This window comes from Passer domesticus, chromosome 5, assembly GCF_036417665.1.
Source record: "Passer domesticus isolate bPasDom1 chromosome 5, bPasDom1.hap1, whole genome shotgun sequence".
NCBI classification, from domain to species: domain Eukaryota; kingdom Metazoa; phylum Chordata; class Aves; order Passeriformes; family Passeridae; genus Passer; species Passer domesticus.
Genome location: NC_087478.1, coordinates 5054446 through 5070250, shown reverse-complemented (window position 1 = coordinate 5070250; position 15805 = coordinate 5054446). Strand labels below are relative to the sequence as shown.

Genomic DNA, 15805 nt, shown 5'->3' with positions numbered 1-15805 from the left:
ATCAAAATCAGTACTGCCTCTGAAATAGAAGACGATGAGCGTGCATAATTAGGGAAACTTTCTGAAACAGAAAATTGCTTAAGAGTTTGTTACCTTCACAAACAACACAAAGTTACTTTCAAGTTAAGAGAGAAGATACAATAAATGTAACATCAAAGGGAAAAAGTGATTACAGGAAGGCAGAAAAGCTCAATGATTTTAAGGGGGGGAATCTTGGGATTTTTTAAAATTTTAGTTGCTGAAAATTGATCAGAATTATATTCTGGAAAGAAAAATACAAAGAGGAAGAAAGGGAGCCTTCTAGACCTACTTCCCTATCAAGGCACTGTAGAAATTACCAAAGACTGCATGTGAATTACATCTGGCACACCCCAGACACAGGAGAGAGTTTAATTAAATAAGTTTATTGTCTAACGCTTACATTTGTTACATGGCCGCTGTAAAGTGCGACAAATTTTCAGCAGGAACTCCCCGTTCCCCCTTCTCCCTCCTATGAACTGCTTTAGGAACCAGGCCTCGTTCTTCAGACTCACAAAAGCGAAGTGGACATGGAGTGGCACAGTTGTCACAAGTGCATGGTTGAACAGCGCTGGCCGTGTGACAGCGGCTGCCCCCGCAGCCCCGGGGCTGCAGCAGATCCCCAGAGCAGCTCTCAGGTGAGATGAGTATCAGCCACCAGGAAAGGTTTGCTTGCCACCCTCAGAGCTCAGGGAAAGGCGCCCGGGTGGAGGCACAGCAAAGGAATAAGGAGTGCTGAGTTCAGTGGTGGGAAGTGCGATTTAAAAAAGTATAAAAAATTAATGTAAAATACAGATACAAATAAATTTTGTCAGGGATACTGGCAAGTGGCAATCTGAACTCAGGGTTTTTTTTTTGTTCTATTAGGGACAGGGAAATTAATTTAACACTTTACTGCTGTGTGCAAAGACATTTACGGCTCTCAAACTGATACATTTACCATCTCACTGTAGTGTCTGAACAGCAAGGTAGATGAATTGTTTCCAGCATTACAGGCAACACTAGATAATACTTAAACAAGATAATGTAAACTTTATTCTTAAGGCAGCTGGTACTAATGCTGCACACAGGCATCCTCAATGCCCATTACAGTAATGGGACACGTAGCACTTGAAAACAAGTAAAAAGAAAATAGCATTATTGGACTAAATGATGCATGTTGTCAAAATACTTTCCCTTTCACACAAACCATGAAATATTTGGACATCTAGAAAAATAATGCACCTACTCCTCCAACTTCAGCCTGTTCTTTTACAAATATTTCAAAATACTGATAAATAATAGTGACTGCAAGCAGAATGCCAGTGCCAGAGCCAATGGCTCCTAGAAAGTCAGCCAGTACTGAAAGGGCACCGATGCACAAACCACCAAATGCAGCTGCTGTAGGGATGTATCTGTAAGAGAGGGAAAAACAGGGAGAAGGTAATAACCAAGGTATCTTCCTTTTACAAACATGGAATAGATTCAACTCAAAATCCCTCATTATGTCACTTAAAAAAAAACAAACAGTACAGGTTAATCTCTAATCTGCTGCTGTAACTTCTTTTGTATAACTAAGAAATGCAATGGCTGAATGGGAAAAATCTTCCCTTTTGCAGTGGAAATGGGTATCAGATTTTTCTGACAATCTCTGCTCTAGTTGACACTTCCCCAGCACTCTTCACCATCCAGCTGGAAGTCAGCATTTCCTCACCTGTTAAGCTCATGAACCATTGATGTATCCCTGTGGCCTCTCATCACCATTTGCTGTTCTTTGAGTTGCTTGGCAACCTGCAGAAAACATGATTTTATGAAACTGCTGCAGTGTTTCACAGTCACTTGATGTTTACTGGGATAAAGTGATCAGTCAGTAGCTGGTCTGTTCTAAACCAGAAGCACTGTTTGAAAACAATTACAGAACACCTACATCTTTTGCTGATGAGCCAGACACCTCAATCCAAGTCTTGGAGAAGAATGCACAGGATCCCAACATAAATATTATATAAACTATTACATGGACAGGATCCTCAAATATTGCACCCATGGATTCTGGAGGAGACAAGTAGTAGCACAGGCCACCAACAGGGTAAGAGCGAGCAGGGCCACCTCCACTGACATCCTGAGAGGGGAAGAAAAAGACAATAAATTATTTTTCACAGACTTCCCACATTCCTATCCTGTATTAACAGAGGAATTCCTCTTTGATGTTTGAAACAGCTTTTACACACAAATGTTCAAAAGCAAGTATTCCAGTTGGTTAAATACCAAGGAGTCACATCAAAGTGAAAATGCAATAATTCTAGCAGCTAAAACGTGATAAAATACTCACTGCCCACTGTCCCAGTAAGTTCACCAAGAAGTTGCCACTGAAACGAACAGACAACATCTGGGAAATGACGTAGAGGTTTGACACTAAGGCAGACTGCAGAATGATGGGAATGTTGGAGGTGTAGAACAGCTTGATGGGATAGCTGCTGTACTGCCCTCGGTACCGTGCAGACTTGATGGGCAAATCCACTCGGAACCCCTGTGGGAAAGAACACAAAGGCACCAGGGCTCACCTCAGAGACACAAGGTACTCCCAGAATACCCCAAAGCTATTCCTGACCTGCAGTTCTTGCTAGATAAACAAGGACTGCAAGGTCTGAGACAGTAAAGCCCAAAGGCTTTCTGCTACAGTCTGGATTACGGATTTTAAGGATTTAAAAGTGTTTGCTTTTCACAGGAACATTACATTCTTTTCACATTAACATGGTTTCTCATCTGCTAACTGGTACTCCTGTAAAATATATTTTATAGCTTAGGGGTTGATAAAAGCCTGTCATGGCTTCCAACTGAACTACCCAGTTGCCAGCAGGCTCTTGTGTAGTTTTCTGAGGCAGGACCTTTTCTGAGTAGACCCAAGAAAAGCCACATGAACTTGAAAACCTGGTCTTGGGGTTTTTTTGGTTGGTGTTTTTTTGGGTTTTTTCCCCCAAAACTCAGACCCGACAACTCATTTAAAAAATTACATTTTAGCTGTCCTCACCCCCATTATCTCCATGTGGATCCTCCTTTTGTGTCCATTTTAGTAGATACTTAGATTTTAAAAGAAACACTAATTAAATGTTTCAAGAAAATTAGGGAAAAACTGATAAGCTACACACCCCCAAGAAGCAAAGTTCTCCAGCTCTGTTCAAAAGTATTCTTTTCAGTCAATGATGAATATTAAGAATATTATGGGTGTGATGCAACCACTTGCAGTACCAGAATCCGTTTAATTCAAAATATTCTCATAGTGTGTATGGCATTCAATGGAATGTGAGTGCAGACACACTGAGTGCAACTAGGCCTGGCTGTAGAATTTTACAGCTTTACTGTCACAGAGGTAATTGTTACTGAAATAAAAAGAGTTCATTACTCAAAACTAAGATACTTCAGTTCCTCTGGCTTAAACCTTCCCATCTTTTCCCAATGACTGCAGTGTCCAGGGTCCATGTGCACTTCCACCTGGGCAGAGCTGCTGTGAGGAGTTTTACCTGGAAGTAGATGACTACAGCAAACACAAACACTGTAGCAATCAGGTTCATGAGATTGGGCAGATTCTGCCGGTAAAAAGCCTCCCGCAGAGCCCGGACCTTGTCAGTTCGTGTGGCCAGGAGATGGAACAATGCAATCACAGCACCCTCAAACTCTGTTCCTGCAGGAAGCAAGAAAGGGAAAGAATGGTTAATCTCCAAACTTAAAACATTTTTTTAAAAGTCCCTTTCTTTTTGAAATTTTATGTATGACACACAGAAAATGTGATGCAATAGGACATGGATCTTGTCATAACAAATATGTCACAACATAGGACTCTTTTTTTAGGTTATGGAATGTAGAATGATCTAAAAAATTATTATTCCTGGTTAGAAAAAACCCAAAAAAACCTCTAAAAAATCCCCCCACACAAACAAACAAAAAAAATCAACCAACCAAAACCAAACCCAACCAACCAAAAAAAAAAAAAAAAACCCAACAAACAACAAACCATCAAAGTCACACACATGAAAGAATACTCTCTTCCTTTCTTTTCTGGGAGTAGGAGGATGTTCAGAAGGAAGAAATAATAAACAAGGTGAAAAATAGCTTTTAGAAGAACAGTAATAAAAATGCAACAGAATTGCTAAGAATTCAATTCAAGCAAACTAAAACCATGGCTCAGGATTTCAAATGAATGAAGTAAACAATTAGTTAATTTCTTGATGCTGTATCACTTATTCTTAAGGTGCTATTTCAGGGGTCTCAGAACAACCAAATGTTGTCAAAGACTGGCTGTGGAATGAAGAGACTGCAGCCTCTGAAGAATCAAACCAGCTTAAAGTAATTCCGAGGCACCAACTACAAAAGCATCCTGTAGCCACAAACAACAGCTGGATCACAAACAGCTCCTCTGAGTGTACAGCATTTCCTATCTTCTCTATTTCCATGGACTAAGTGATGCTAAAACAAGATGACTTCAGTTTGGAAATCCAAAAATTTTCCTTCAAGGAGCCCGAAGTCCCATTTCAACTGCTGCATTTCAAATCAGCAAAGGCAAACCTGTATTAATCTCCACATTAAGTCACACATTTTCATCTTCCATGTTAATTGGACAACTGACTTCAGAAGCCAACCACCACACATTAGAACTTTTTTAAAATGCCATCCAATAAAAATCTGATACTTTATGTGTAGTATACACCCACTGAAACATGTGACTGACTGTAACAGCACACATACCTCTGCCAGTGTTGATGGTAGTGGGACTGAAAGCTTTCCAGACAATGGTTTCACAGATGTTGGTAGCAATAAACAGGGAAATACCAGACCCCAATCCATATCCTTTCTGTAGCAACTCATCTAGCAGCAACACAATCAAACCAGCCACAAACAGCTGTGAGAAAAGAAACAAAACTGAGCAGAAACAAGAATAAATCAAGTCAAGAGTTGTGTATTAATTCCCTGCTTCAGTATTTTCATCATGTTGGAGAGTGATCATTAAGTCTTTCATCTAAATGTCATTCATGCACTGGTTCTGACCCCTCACGTACCAATGCCTGCACATCTCACCTGGCAATGACCTCTGTGCCTTTTTTCAAGGCAGACACAGCAAACAGATTACTCAGTAATAACTTTTTTTTCTAAAAAAATTGTGGATTTACTGTTCTGTTCTGCAGGAGAATGTCTCAAAGCTGCAGCTGTGCCATTTAGTGAGAACTCCTCCACGGTAGTGAAGAGCAGCCACTGGAATCCCTGTATTTTTTATAGCCACCAATTCCTGTATTTTCAATTAAACACCACTCCTACCTAAAGTACTTTTGATATTTACTATCCCAGCATTCTCCTCCTTTATGGAATATTTAGAATTTCTCATATATTATTTTCTCATCTCTCTCACAGATACAAATAATGATTGAAGTCAATAATAAATTGAAGTCACCCAGACACAGAAAGATTTTTCCTTCCAGCTACACTGTCTCTAACCAGTCTCAGTTACACACAAAATAGCTCTTTACAAACCTGAATTATAATAAGAAGACAAATTCCAGCACCCATTTCAGCAGGATCTCCATACATTCCAGTCATAACATACACAATGGCTTGCCCAATGGTAATAATCATCCCAAATACTAGAACAGAGAGAAAGCAAATCCTTTAAAAAATCTGAAGTCACCTACCAAAGAAATCTCATATCTATTATCACTTAGGCTGCTTTCCCAAGAATAAAAATACTCAGTAATTTCAACTGGAACAGTGCTTACATTTCTGAGCTCCATTGAACAAGGCTCTGTCTTTTGGAGTATCACCAACTTCAATGATCTTTGCTCCTGCCAGCAGCTGCATGATCAAACCTGATGTCACAATGGGTGAGATACCCAGTTCCATCAAAGTACCTAGAAAAGAAGAAAAATGGAAACAACTGCCATTCCAGCACCTCTCCCAAAGCATCAGGTCTCTTCAAAGGTTCCTGACCTATAAAAAATATTTCTAATGATGCTTCCAATATGTATATTCCTGTACAGGTTTGTCAAAACAAAGACAGTTGTGGCCTCACAAAAGGCTGCTGTGTTAGAACCTGTAATTTTGAAGGCAGCATGGAAAACCCACGTAGCTTTTAATTACAAATATTTTTGTGGAACTATGCTAACACTGAAGTCCAATGCACACTGAAGCTCAGCTTTTTTGGCATATCCTTAAGGAACCTTTCCCTGGACAGCATCTTGTCCCTGGCTGTTTATTCTGTCAGTGCTTCAATGTCACATTTTCCAGAAGTTTAATTTTGCAGACCACAAAAAAATGCTGCAGATCCACAGTTTCTGGGAACACTGTCCTTTGAATCACTGGCTCCAGCTGAGAGTTTAGGATTAGTTCTTAACCAAACAAAGACCATCATTAATCTGCTCTTAACTCTGCCAACTCACTGGCACTGTGCCACTGAGGTACCAACTCCCAAATGTATACAATTCAAAGAGGGAAAGCACTGAATTAATTATTATAATTTAGTTCTTTCATACTTGTATCCTGGAGTTTCCATGTAAAATATTACATCACCTGTCATGGAAATCTCTACTCCTCCAGCAGCCAGAAAATTAGATGTCAAAAACATCACATTCTCCAATGTGAGGATGACTTCTCCTCCAATGACTTCTAAGTTGCCTTAAATGAAAACTCACTTTCCCACTCCTGCTTTTCATTGCTTTCGGTTTCTCTAGCCTTTCCTTGGCCACTGCTACCATTCTGTTTGGGTAGTGAACAGCATATTTAGTACCATACACTGCTAGGGACACACCAAATTCTGCAAACACTGCAGGAGAATTCGAAGTAGAGAACTTCTTTACCTCACTTTACCTCACTGGTAACAAAATTTGCTACTCCTAAGTAAGCAGTACCTTCACATTAGAGAGTTCCAGTGATTTTCTTACTTCCAGCCAATTTTCCAAGGTACAGATGAGATCAGTGTCCTCATTTAGAGTCAGGCATGACTGGTCACCCATCTTAAGTTTCAGACTTCTAGCATTAGTTTGAATCTTATACATTTGTTTGTGTTCTCCTTTACTCTTCCTAAATGTGTTAGTTTAGTTTTGCTGAAGTTTATGCCTGATCATCTCTGCCCTCAGCTTTCCTACTGAAAACTATTCACTCATAACACTGCCCAACTATTATGAAGTGTAACAGACTTGTACTTGCAGGTGAGGCATTTCCTAATCAACACTCTTGCACTGCACATTAGTGCAGTTCCTAACTGGAAAGTCAGAAGATTCCCTGTCCCATATATTAGTTAGAGACAGCTCTAAAATCCTGAATGGAATCATCCCAAACTTGTGAATCAATATTAATCTCATCTGCATATCAAAGAAATCCCACTCCTAACATGAAGCACTGCTCAAGTACCAATTTTGATTCCATCTGTGTCAAGAATTTTACAAAGTGTTCCAACCTGACATCTGGGTGGTGTGGAATTTAAGAGCCAACTGTTTTCCTCCTGGGCTGTTTATCCCAACAGAACACAGAGAAAGGAGTGAGTACCAACCTCTGTTTGATGCAAGAATGACTCGCATCCAATAGAAGGGGTCTGCAGAATCTGATGACATGATTCCAAACAAAGGGATCTGTCAAAGTGCACAACAGCATTAAACAGATACACAAAATTAGCATGCATTAATACAAAATCTTAACATGTAATGATTCAACTGTTACATTATTTATTTTTCTTTAATTAAATCAGAAGTATTGACACCATCTCTTTTCATCCTCTAACTGGGGAATAACTCAGAGGACTAAACTAAGACCCTTCCACAGGAAAAAGGAGAAACCCCTAAAAAGTTGTTTAAATATGTTTTGAAATATCCCACATGGAACTGTCAATACTAAACACATTCACACAAAACTTCCAATACTCTGTATGTCAATACTGAGGGATTTTGAGCTCTTTAAAACTCTTCCTAATCACCAAAACAGTAGAGTAGGAATCCAGGCAATCTTAGGGATCGATTTCTGAAAACTCTAGTCTGAACCATCTGTTTTCCTTATTCAACTACTATGATTTCTCATATAGATGCAAAATTCTAATTATGCATTCATCCAGCTGCTGGGAAACCCAGATAAACTATATGTTCTTCTAGCTCTAGTATCATTCCCACTTCCATCTTCCAAAAAACAGACAGGTACAAGAGCTGGGTTTTAGCCCTTAAACAGTCCTTCAGAGCTGCAAACAAAAACCAAAAACTATTAAACTACAGCTCTGCAGTCTGGAATGGCTGCATTAATAAACATATGCCAAAAACCCTGATTCTGAAATGTACAGATCATTTTCAATCTTCCAAGACATCTCTAAGTCCCTAAAAATGTATATCAAGTAATACATGGATTCTCATTTTCTTCAGTATCCAGGTTTTTTAAAAAAACATTTTTAAAGAACAACAAAAAAGCCTCCACTGTTTACAAGCCAAGCACCTATTTTAGGAATGCCTACAACTAATAAAGATCACATAAATGTTTACACAGACAGGCATTTTGAAAGGGCTTTAGCTCACAACTTTACCAGGATACTCACAAAAAACAAGTTCTACATGTCAACTTCAAACACCTCACAAAAACATTTTCCTGCAATCTTTACAATCCATCAGCTTGTTGAAGAGGAATTTGGTAAAAAGTCACTTTGATTTAGTTTTCACCCTTGTGAGTGCTGAAATTTAAGCGTAGCTATGAATAGAGGGTAAACAATGCATTGAATTGCTCAGCTTGTTTATGCTGCTCAATAAATAATTACCTTGGCTGTTTACCCTGCAGCCACTATCATCATTTGATAGGACCTTTGTAACAAGAAAAAAACATGACGTATTTCTGACTAAATATAAAGCACTAGTTTCTAAAAACATCTATGATCAACACTAAAGACTATTTCAGAGAGCCAGGTTTTTTGAACTGAACTTTAAATAGTTTAACACAAAAACAAAAGCTGAAACTGATAGGTCAACATGAAACAAGAACATCTCATGCTTTCACGGTACTTTTTATGTACAGAACACACATTTTCTGACCACAGATGACATTGATACCTACCTGGCAGCAGACTAAGAAAATGAAGAGTGTGATGGCTGTCCATAGTACCTTCTCCCTGAACTGGATCTGCAGGACAGAGTGGAGACACAAACATGTTCACGGCAGGTAGAACTTCCACTGCATTCTCCCAATAGTACTAAACGCTGTTATCATTCAGAATTCAATGGAAAGATATTGAAAGCATCACTCCTCATTGGAATGTATTTTTAATATGATTTCAGATTTTAGAGAGAGAGACAAAGGTAACTTATGTGGAACTGGCAGACATTCAGTCACTAGAATGTATTTTACCTACAGTATTCTAATGCAGTGGGTATTTACAGAAGAGCAACAGCATGGCTAAAATCATGGACTTACCAGAGCAAACATGAAAGATTAATGCAAAAAACTTATCTCCAGTACTTAGTGCTCTAGGTTTCAACAGAAGTTTTGTAAGGCTGGAAATTGTCAAACTAAAGCACTATAAAGTTTTTAGAGGGATTGAACTGTTGTGAAGACCCGTGATTAAAACCAGAAGAACCATGAGTTTTCAACATCAATTCAAAATATTTAGAATTAAGTTCTTCAAATGGTGTTACAGGAAGCTTTAAATTCATCATTATGTTCATGGACATACACCACAAAATTATCTTTAAATAGTCTTTGTTTTCCTCCAAAATATTTTTATTGATGTAGGTTATATATTACTTTAAAAAGAATGCCAGACCAATGACCACTAGTCATTAATTCATTGGAGAGAATCTCAGTCACAACATTTGAGGTGCCTGTAATTAGTGCCAGGTGCAAGAAGAGAAGAATCACAAGATTTAGGTTTGAGTCAGAGGATTACTCAAAGCATGAGACAGAAAGAAATGCACTTGAAGAGAGCAGAGAGAGCTGAGATGCAGGGCTATGTTCAAGTTCCCACCTCTCCTCCAGGGACTGTAAACCTGAGGGTTAAGTGTGTTCACTGCAGACAAGTGTAGAGCAGCTACTAAAACATGACATGAACTAAAACATAAGAGAGATACAGCAGAAATGGTTGGAGCTCTCTGCCTCCAACCACTGAATCTGCCTGTGGAGAAGTAACAAGAAAAAGGATTAGTGCCTGGCTTAACAGGTACTGAACACCCACAAACGAGAAACTACAAACCAGTGCAGCAACAGCACAGGTCCTCAGGCAAAGAAAACTCAGAATATAGTTACATCTTTATACGTGAAACCATGCACTTAGAAGCAAAATAATCCAGGTAATTTAATTTATTTCCTGCTACTGCCTCACTCTTAAAAGAGGACAGATGCTAAAAATACTTACAAGAGGGTTATTTAAAGAAAAATAGTGACAGCAGCAAATAAATCCAAACAATACCTTGTGTTAGACCATGCAGTGCTGACCCATTTTACCAAGTCTGAACTCCACAATTCACTTTAAGCACAGACTTCTAAAACCAAAGATGCTCAGCCAAATGATCTCCACAGCCTCACAGTTAAACTTGGCTTCAGGGGCATCAGTGAAGGTCTAAAACTGCTCTGGTTCTCTCTCTAACTGTGGTGAATATGAGCATTAGAGGAATTCTGCAGCACCCAAATCACAGTTATTCACAAGGAAAACAGTCCTTATGAGTCAAGACAACAAGTAAGAAAAAGGAGTCATCCAAACCCATATGTCAGGAATGGCAAAATACAGATTGCTACCAAAATATTCCAGCCACAAATGCTAACAAGCACAGGGACAGTAAATTTCACCATCTGATCTGATTCAATTGGACATTTTCTTCCTTTGACGTTTTTCTTAAATCATGTGAAAATGAAGGGACTTGAGCATTATCATCTTGGTGCTCTGAACAGTGTGTTCTACTTAGCAAACCCTTGCATGAGGCAAATATGAACCCATTCTACTAGCTACAAAAGTAGCGAGCACTTTCGCTAATCAAGTTGGCCAAAACACAAAAGCAACACTCCCTAGAGACAGAAGAAACCACTTTCCTCATCAACAAGAACAGCAAAATGATTCAGTGAGAGCCCAACTGAATCAAAACATCATCTTCATTTAATAATCAATACATGTGTAATGAAAATGAAACTCTTTTTCTATATGGCTATCTAAATTTCTTGTCCTGGCCTTAAACCAATCCACTAAAACCATTACTGGTCATATCTGCCTGTGACATCTTGCAAGAGAACAATAAATTACAGAGAATTAGAGTTACATGGAATGACCCAAATCACTTGATAAACTACACAGAAGCAAGGAACACGACTGAAAATGGTCAGCCTAGGAAAGATGTTCCCAATTACATTTTCAGTGTAAATTTGTACAAAGCTGGCAAGTGGCAGCCATTGTCTAGACAACACCCAAAATAGCAGCAAAGACAAAATGACCCAAATAGACAGGACAGGAATCTTGGCACCTCTCTGGGCATCCTTCATCTCATGATGGACAACAAGGACAGACCAAGCCCCTCTTCCTCCATGGCAAATAACATCTGCCAGTGAGCTTTACAGAAACATCTGTAGGTTTGTGTCAGCTTTCTCTTCTCACCCATCTCACAAGACAAAAATGGAATGGCTGTGACCAACTAATCACAGATGTGCCATAAATCAGCACCAAATGATTGCACCATGGCTCCCCACTGCAGAAACAAAGATGGGCACCTGACAACCAGACCTGCTGCATCCAGCCTTCGCACAGGGGTCTGGCTCTGGAGAGCCCTGCTCTGAAAACACCTTTGTCTGGCCTAAATAATTTGTTTAGAAACCTGTCCCAAAGCTGAAGGATACTGGAAAGCAACTAGATGGAGCAAAGAGCCAGGGGGTAAATCCCAGTCTTTTGAAAAAATCAGTTCCAGAGGGCCACAATCATAATGTTTCACTGTATCTTCTCCATTCAACTCAGCAGGTTCAGCTATGGTCACTGGCACAAACACCTCTACATCCAGTTTTAACCTTTGGGAACCTCTCATTAACCAAAGGGGATTCTCTGAGATGGTGCCATGCTCCAAGTTAGGCCTTCCCTTTTAAGAACATAAAATCCAACAGTTACCTCTTAAGGAATTTTCATGGAAGTCATGACAATAATCATGATAAGTCAATTTGTTACTCTAATTAGGTTGTCAAGTGGGCAATATGTGCTTGCTTGAGTTTTGAAAGCAAAAATGGTGTTTGGTTGGGGTTTTTTTGGACAAGGCAGGTCTCTTTCTGATCTGTAGAAATTACCTATTTTTAATCTAGAAAATGTGCCAAGAAATGGGAGCAGTTTCAAGGGCTAGAGGATGAGAGAGATCAGCTGTAAATGAACTGAGTTCACTGACTTCAGATCAAAGAGAAATGTCACATCCAGAAGGTGAACTGTACCACAGATCACTCTCCCACCTCAGCAAGGTCAATCACAGCTTTGGCTGTAGGAAATACCTTGTGGGAAGGGGAGAATTAAATTTGTGCTTCCTGATCTACAGAACAATCCTTTTCCAAGTAATACAAGCCAGCTCAAAGCCAACAGTGGACCGGATCCACAAGAAAACAAAGCTTGAAGACTCTATCCTAGTACGTTAAAATAGATGACATGGAGCTGAAATGAAATAAACTTAGTCTAGAATCAAGATTATTTTTTAAAATTAGTTAGCATCATTACCAAAGGGAACAACTGACCAGAAGGGTGCTCAGCATTCACCATCACAGTAATATTTTACCTTAATATGGGTTCCCCTCTGCTCCAAAGAATATGTTCTACTTTAGGGCCCCCCATCTGTGTCTATATTGGAGCCTGGACTAGAATATTCCCATATTCCCTCCCCTGTGAGCTAATAAAAGTAAGAACATGATGTGGCACTCACTTTTCTTTCCGGTTTCTGGATTTCAGGTAACACTGCACAGAATGGCTTAATAACTTCTAAAAATTTTACTGTTCCAGAAAAACAAACACACACAAAAGAAGACAGAAAAATGCATTAATGAACATTTATGAATTTATAAAACTTAATAGAACATTATTTAGCTTCCAAAACTGTCTGAAAACTAATACTCTCTCCTTAAAACAGCTGAAAACAGGGCAAAAATGTGAAATAGAATTCTTGTTCAGATTCGGCCCATTCTTTTTTCCACAGCTGGAATAATTTTAGAGAAGTGGTGCTGTACGTATCACCAGAAGTGATCTGAATTGTATTCCATCTAAAAATAAATGACCTAGTATCAGTCTGTGCTAGTTAAACACAGAATGGTACTGACATCAAAAGGTATCTATAGAGAGATTAGCATCTTGTGTTTACTGAAGTATTTAGCTGAAAAAAATAATTAAATTGTTAAAAAATGCTTAGAAATGGTAATTTAAATGAGTGCAACATTTACTCTGATTGGAACTTCAGGGGGTTTTATTTTAGTTTTAATATATCTCTCTTCACAGTTTCCCCTTTAGAAACACAGAAATGCTCAACAGTTTGAGTTCTTTTTCAGGGAAAAAAAATGAAATCAATTTAGGGGGAAAAAAAAATCAAAGCGTATGTGCTTGGTGGGGAATTTGCCCTTCAAAACTTGAACATTATTTCCAGCCCCAACACACTGGGACAGATATAAAAAACCACCACTGGTTCCTTTTCAAAGAGAATGCATCTATTACATTGCATTTATTACACCATAAGTAACATTTTGGTTGTGGGGCCATGTTTACATGTACACTCTGATGTGACATATGTCTCCTTTATGTATCCCAAGCCCTCACACGGCTGGAAGGTGCACCTCCCTCCACAGAGGGTGGCACAGCTCCAGCGTGAACAAGCCACCAGAGCATCATGGAACGGGTCAGCTTGGAAGGGACCACGGGGCTCATCCCCTCCGACCTCCCTGCTCACGCATCCCAGAGCACAGGGATGTGTCCAGACACTTCTGGAATATCTCCAGCGAGGGAGACTCCACGCCCTCTCTGCACAATCTGTTCTGGTGTTTGGTCACTGCACAGGACAGAAATTCTTCCTCATGTTCAGGTGGAACTTCCCGGGCATCAGTTTCTGCCCTTTGCCTCTTGTCTTTTTGGGTGGCATCACTGAGCAGAGCCGGGTCCATCCTCTGACACCCGCCCTTTAGACACTTATACACACCTACGTATGTGTACACCAGGTATATATGCTCCATAGGTGTATACTATGTATATGGTGCGCATATATATATATATATATAGTAGGGCTAGAGTGGAACAGGACACCCACCACGAAGCAGCGCCCGCCCTCACGCCGTGCCCGACAGCACCGACCCTGTGAGGGAGCGGGCGCTCGGACCGCCGGCCCTGCCTGCGGCGGCACCCGGAGCACGGCGCCGCATCACCGGCCGCGGGCCACCGGCCTCGCCCTCCCCGCGCCGCCCGGGGGAGCCGCTGTTCCCCGCCCCGGCTCCCGGCCCGCTGCCTCCCGGCTCTGCCCGCACTCACTGCCCATGGCGGTGGCGGCCCGGCCGCGGTCCCAGCGCTGTCACCGCCGCTGTCGCCGCCGTCACGTGACGCGCGCTGCGGACGGGCCGTCCCTCCCCGCCCGGGGGGACGCGGCGCTGCCGCCCTCACGGAGCGCCCGCCGCGCCCTTCCCCAGGCGCGGGGAGCCGGATGGGCGCGCTCGGCGCGGAGCGGGGGCCGCCGCGGCGGGAGCAGGCTGAGGGCGGGCAGCCGCCGCGGCGAAGGAGCGCGCTCCCGGAGTGCTCCGCGCGGCGCCGGGGGCGGGCACGGCCCCTCAGAGCCGCAGCTCGGCCCTGCCCGAGCGGGAAAGCGCCCGCCCCTCACTCGCTCAGCGGGCGCGGCTTTGGCGGCTCCGTGGTGCTGTTCGGCAGTGCCAGGTGGAAGGCACGGGCTGAGCGGTTTGGTACCGAAGGGTTTTGTTAACAGCCCAATCCACCCGTGTGGACAGATGGGTGTGATAATTTCACGGGGCGAAGGGACATTGGGACGTTGGAGCGCGTCCAAAGAAGGGCAACAGAGCTGGGAAAGGGTCTGAAGCACAAGTCCCATGAGGATCAGCTGAGGGAGCTGGGATTGTTCATCCTGGAGAAAAGGAGGCTGGGGCTGCCTTTGTCATTCCCTACAACTCCCTGACAGGAGGGTGAAGCCGTGTGCGGGTCGGGCTCTGCTCCTGGCTCACCTGCCACAGGGGGAGAGGACATGGCCTCAAGGTGCGCCAGGCGAGGTTTAAGTTGGGCATTGGCAGGAATTTCTCCACAGAAGGGGTGATTAGACATTGCAATGGGCTGCCCAGGGAGCTGGTGGAGTCACTGTCCCTGTGGGTGTTTAAGGAAAGCCTGGATGTGGCACTCAGTACCATGGTCTGGTTGACAAGGTGGTGCTCAGTCATAGGTTGGACTCAACCTATCTAACTAACCAATTTTCCAATCTAATTGATTTTGTGATTCTGTGATTGTCTGAAGTGAACCTGAAAACCTATTCCAATATCATCCCTCAATCACCAAAATAGGTATCACACCTACAGAGCTCTCAGTTACAACAGCCAGTGGTATATAAAATTAGGATCATCAGAATTTACTGCAAGATTTAGATATGACAATTAAAAATAGTGTTTATTCTTTCTGAATAACTGATCTGATGCAGAAGCTTGAATTCTTCCTGTATTAGACTAAGTTACCAACAGAGAACACAAAATGTGTGAAGCATGAGGACTGCTCCAAAACCTTTGAATCTATATTTTGGATTGCACTCTGCATTCCCTAAGAAATCCTCTTAACTAAGATGTTCCTACAATACCCAAGTGACTTTGTTCAATAGCTTCCCTTATCTGA

At 41.5% G+C, this 15805-nt stretch overlaps 1 protein-coding gene and 1 long non-coding RNA gene across 2 annotated transcripts in view; one reads left to right on the top strand and one right to left on the bottom strand.

Annotated features, from left to right (window-relative positions):
- Positions 1–383: 383 nt before the first annotated feature.
- On the bottom strand, positions 384–14732 carry SEC61A2 (SEC61 translocon subunit alpha 2). The gene is made up of 12 exons (XM_064421774.1): positions 14456–14732; positions 12873–12940; positions 9061–9126; positions 7529–7607; positions 5760–5891; positions 5518–5627; positions 4738–4891; positions 3516–3676; positions 2327–2524; positions 1925–2116; positions 1712–1788; positions 384–1412 (listed from the first exon to the last, which is right to left on the bottom strand). Exons 1-12 carry the CDS (start codon positions 14460–14462, stop codon positions 1226–1228), a joined length of 1431 nt encoding a protein of 476 aa, XP_064277844.1. The 5' UTR covers positions 14463–14732; the 3' UTR covers positions 384–1225.
- A 53-nt stretch (positions 14733–14785) lies between these two features.
- LOC135301565 (uncharacterized) overlaps positions 14786–15805 on the top strand; it is an 11335-nt gene continuing 10315 nt past the window's right edge. Inside the window, exon 1 of the long non-coding RNA XR_010363320.1 lies at positions 14786–15184. This is a non-coding gene — a long non-coding RNA (uncharacterized LOC135301565). The remainder of the gene's footprint in view (positions 15185–15805) is intronic.

Bases quoted from the DNA above. Each gene is read 5' to 3' on its own strand.
- SEC61A2 (XM_064421774.1), bottom strand. The intron at 5,628-5,759 runs GTAAGCACTGTT...TCTCTGTTCTAG, and splicing joins GTTCAATGGAGCTCAGAAAT to TATTTGGGATGATTATTACC. The intron at 1,789-1,924 runs GTAGGTGTTCTG...TGTTTTCTGCAG, and splicing joins CTGGCTCATCAGCAAAAGAT to GTTGCCAAGCAACTCAAAGA.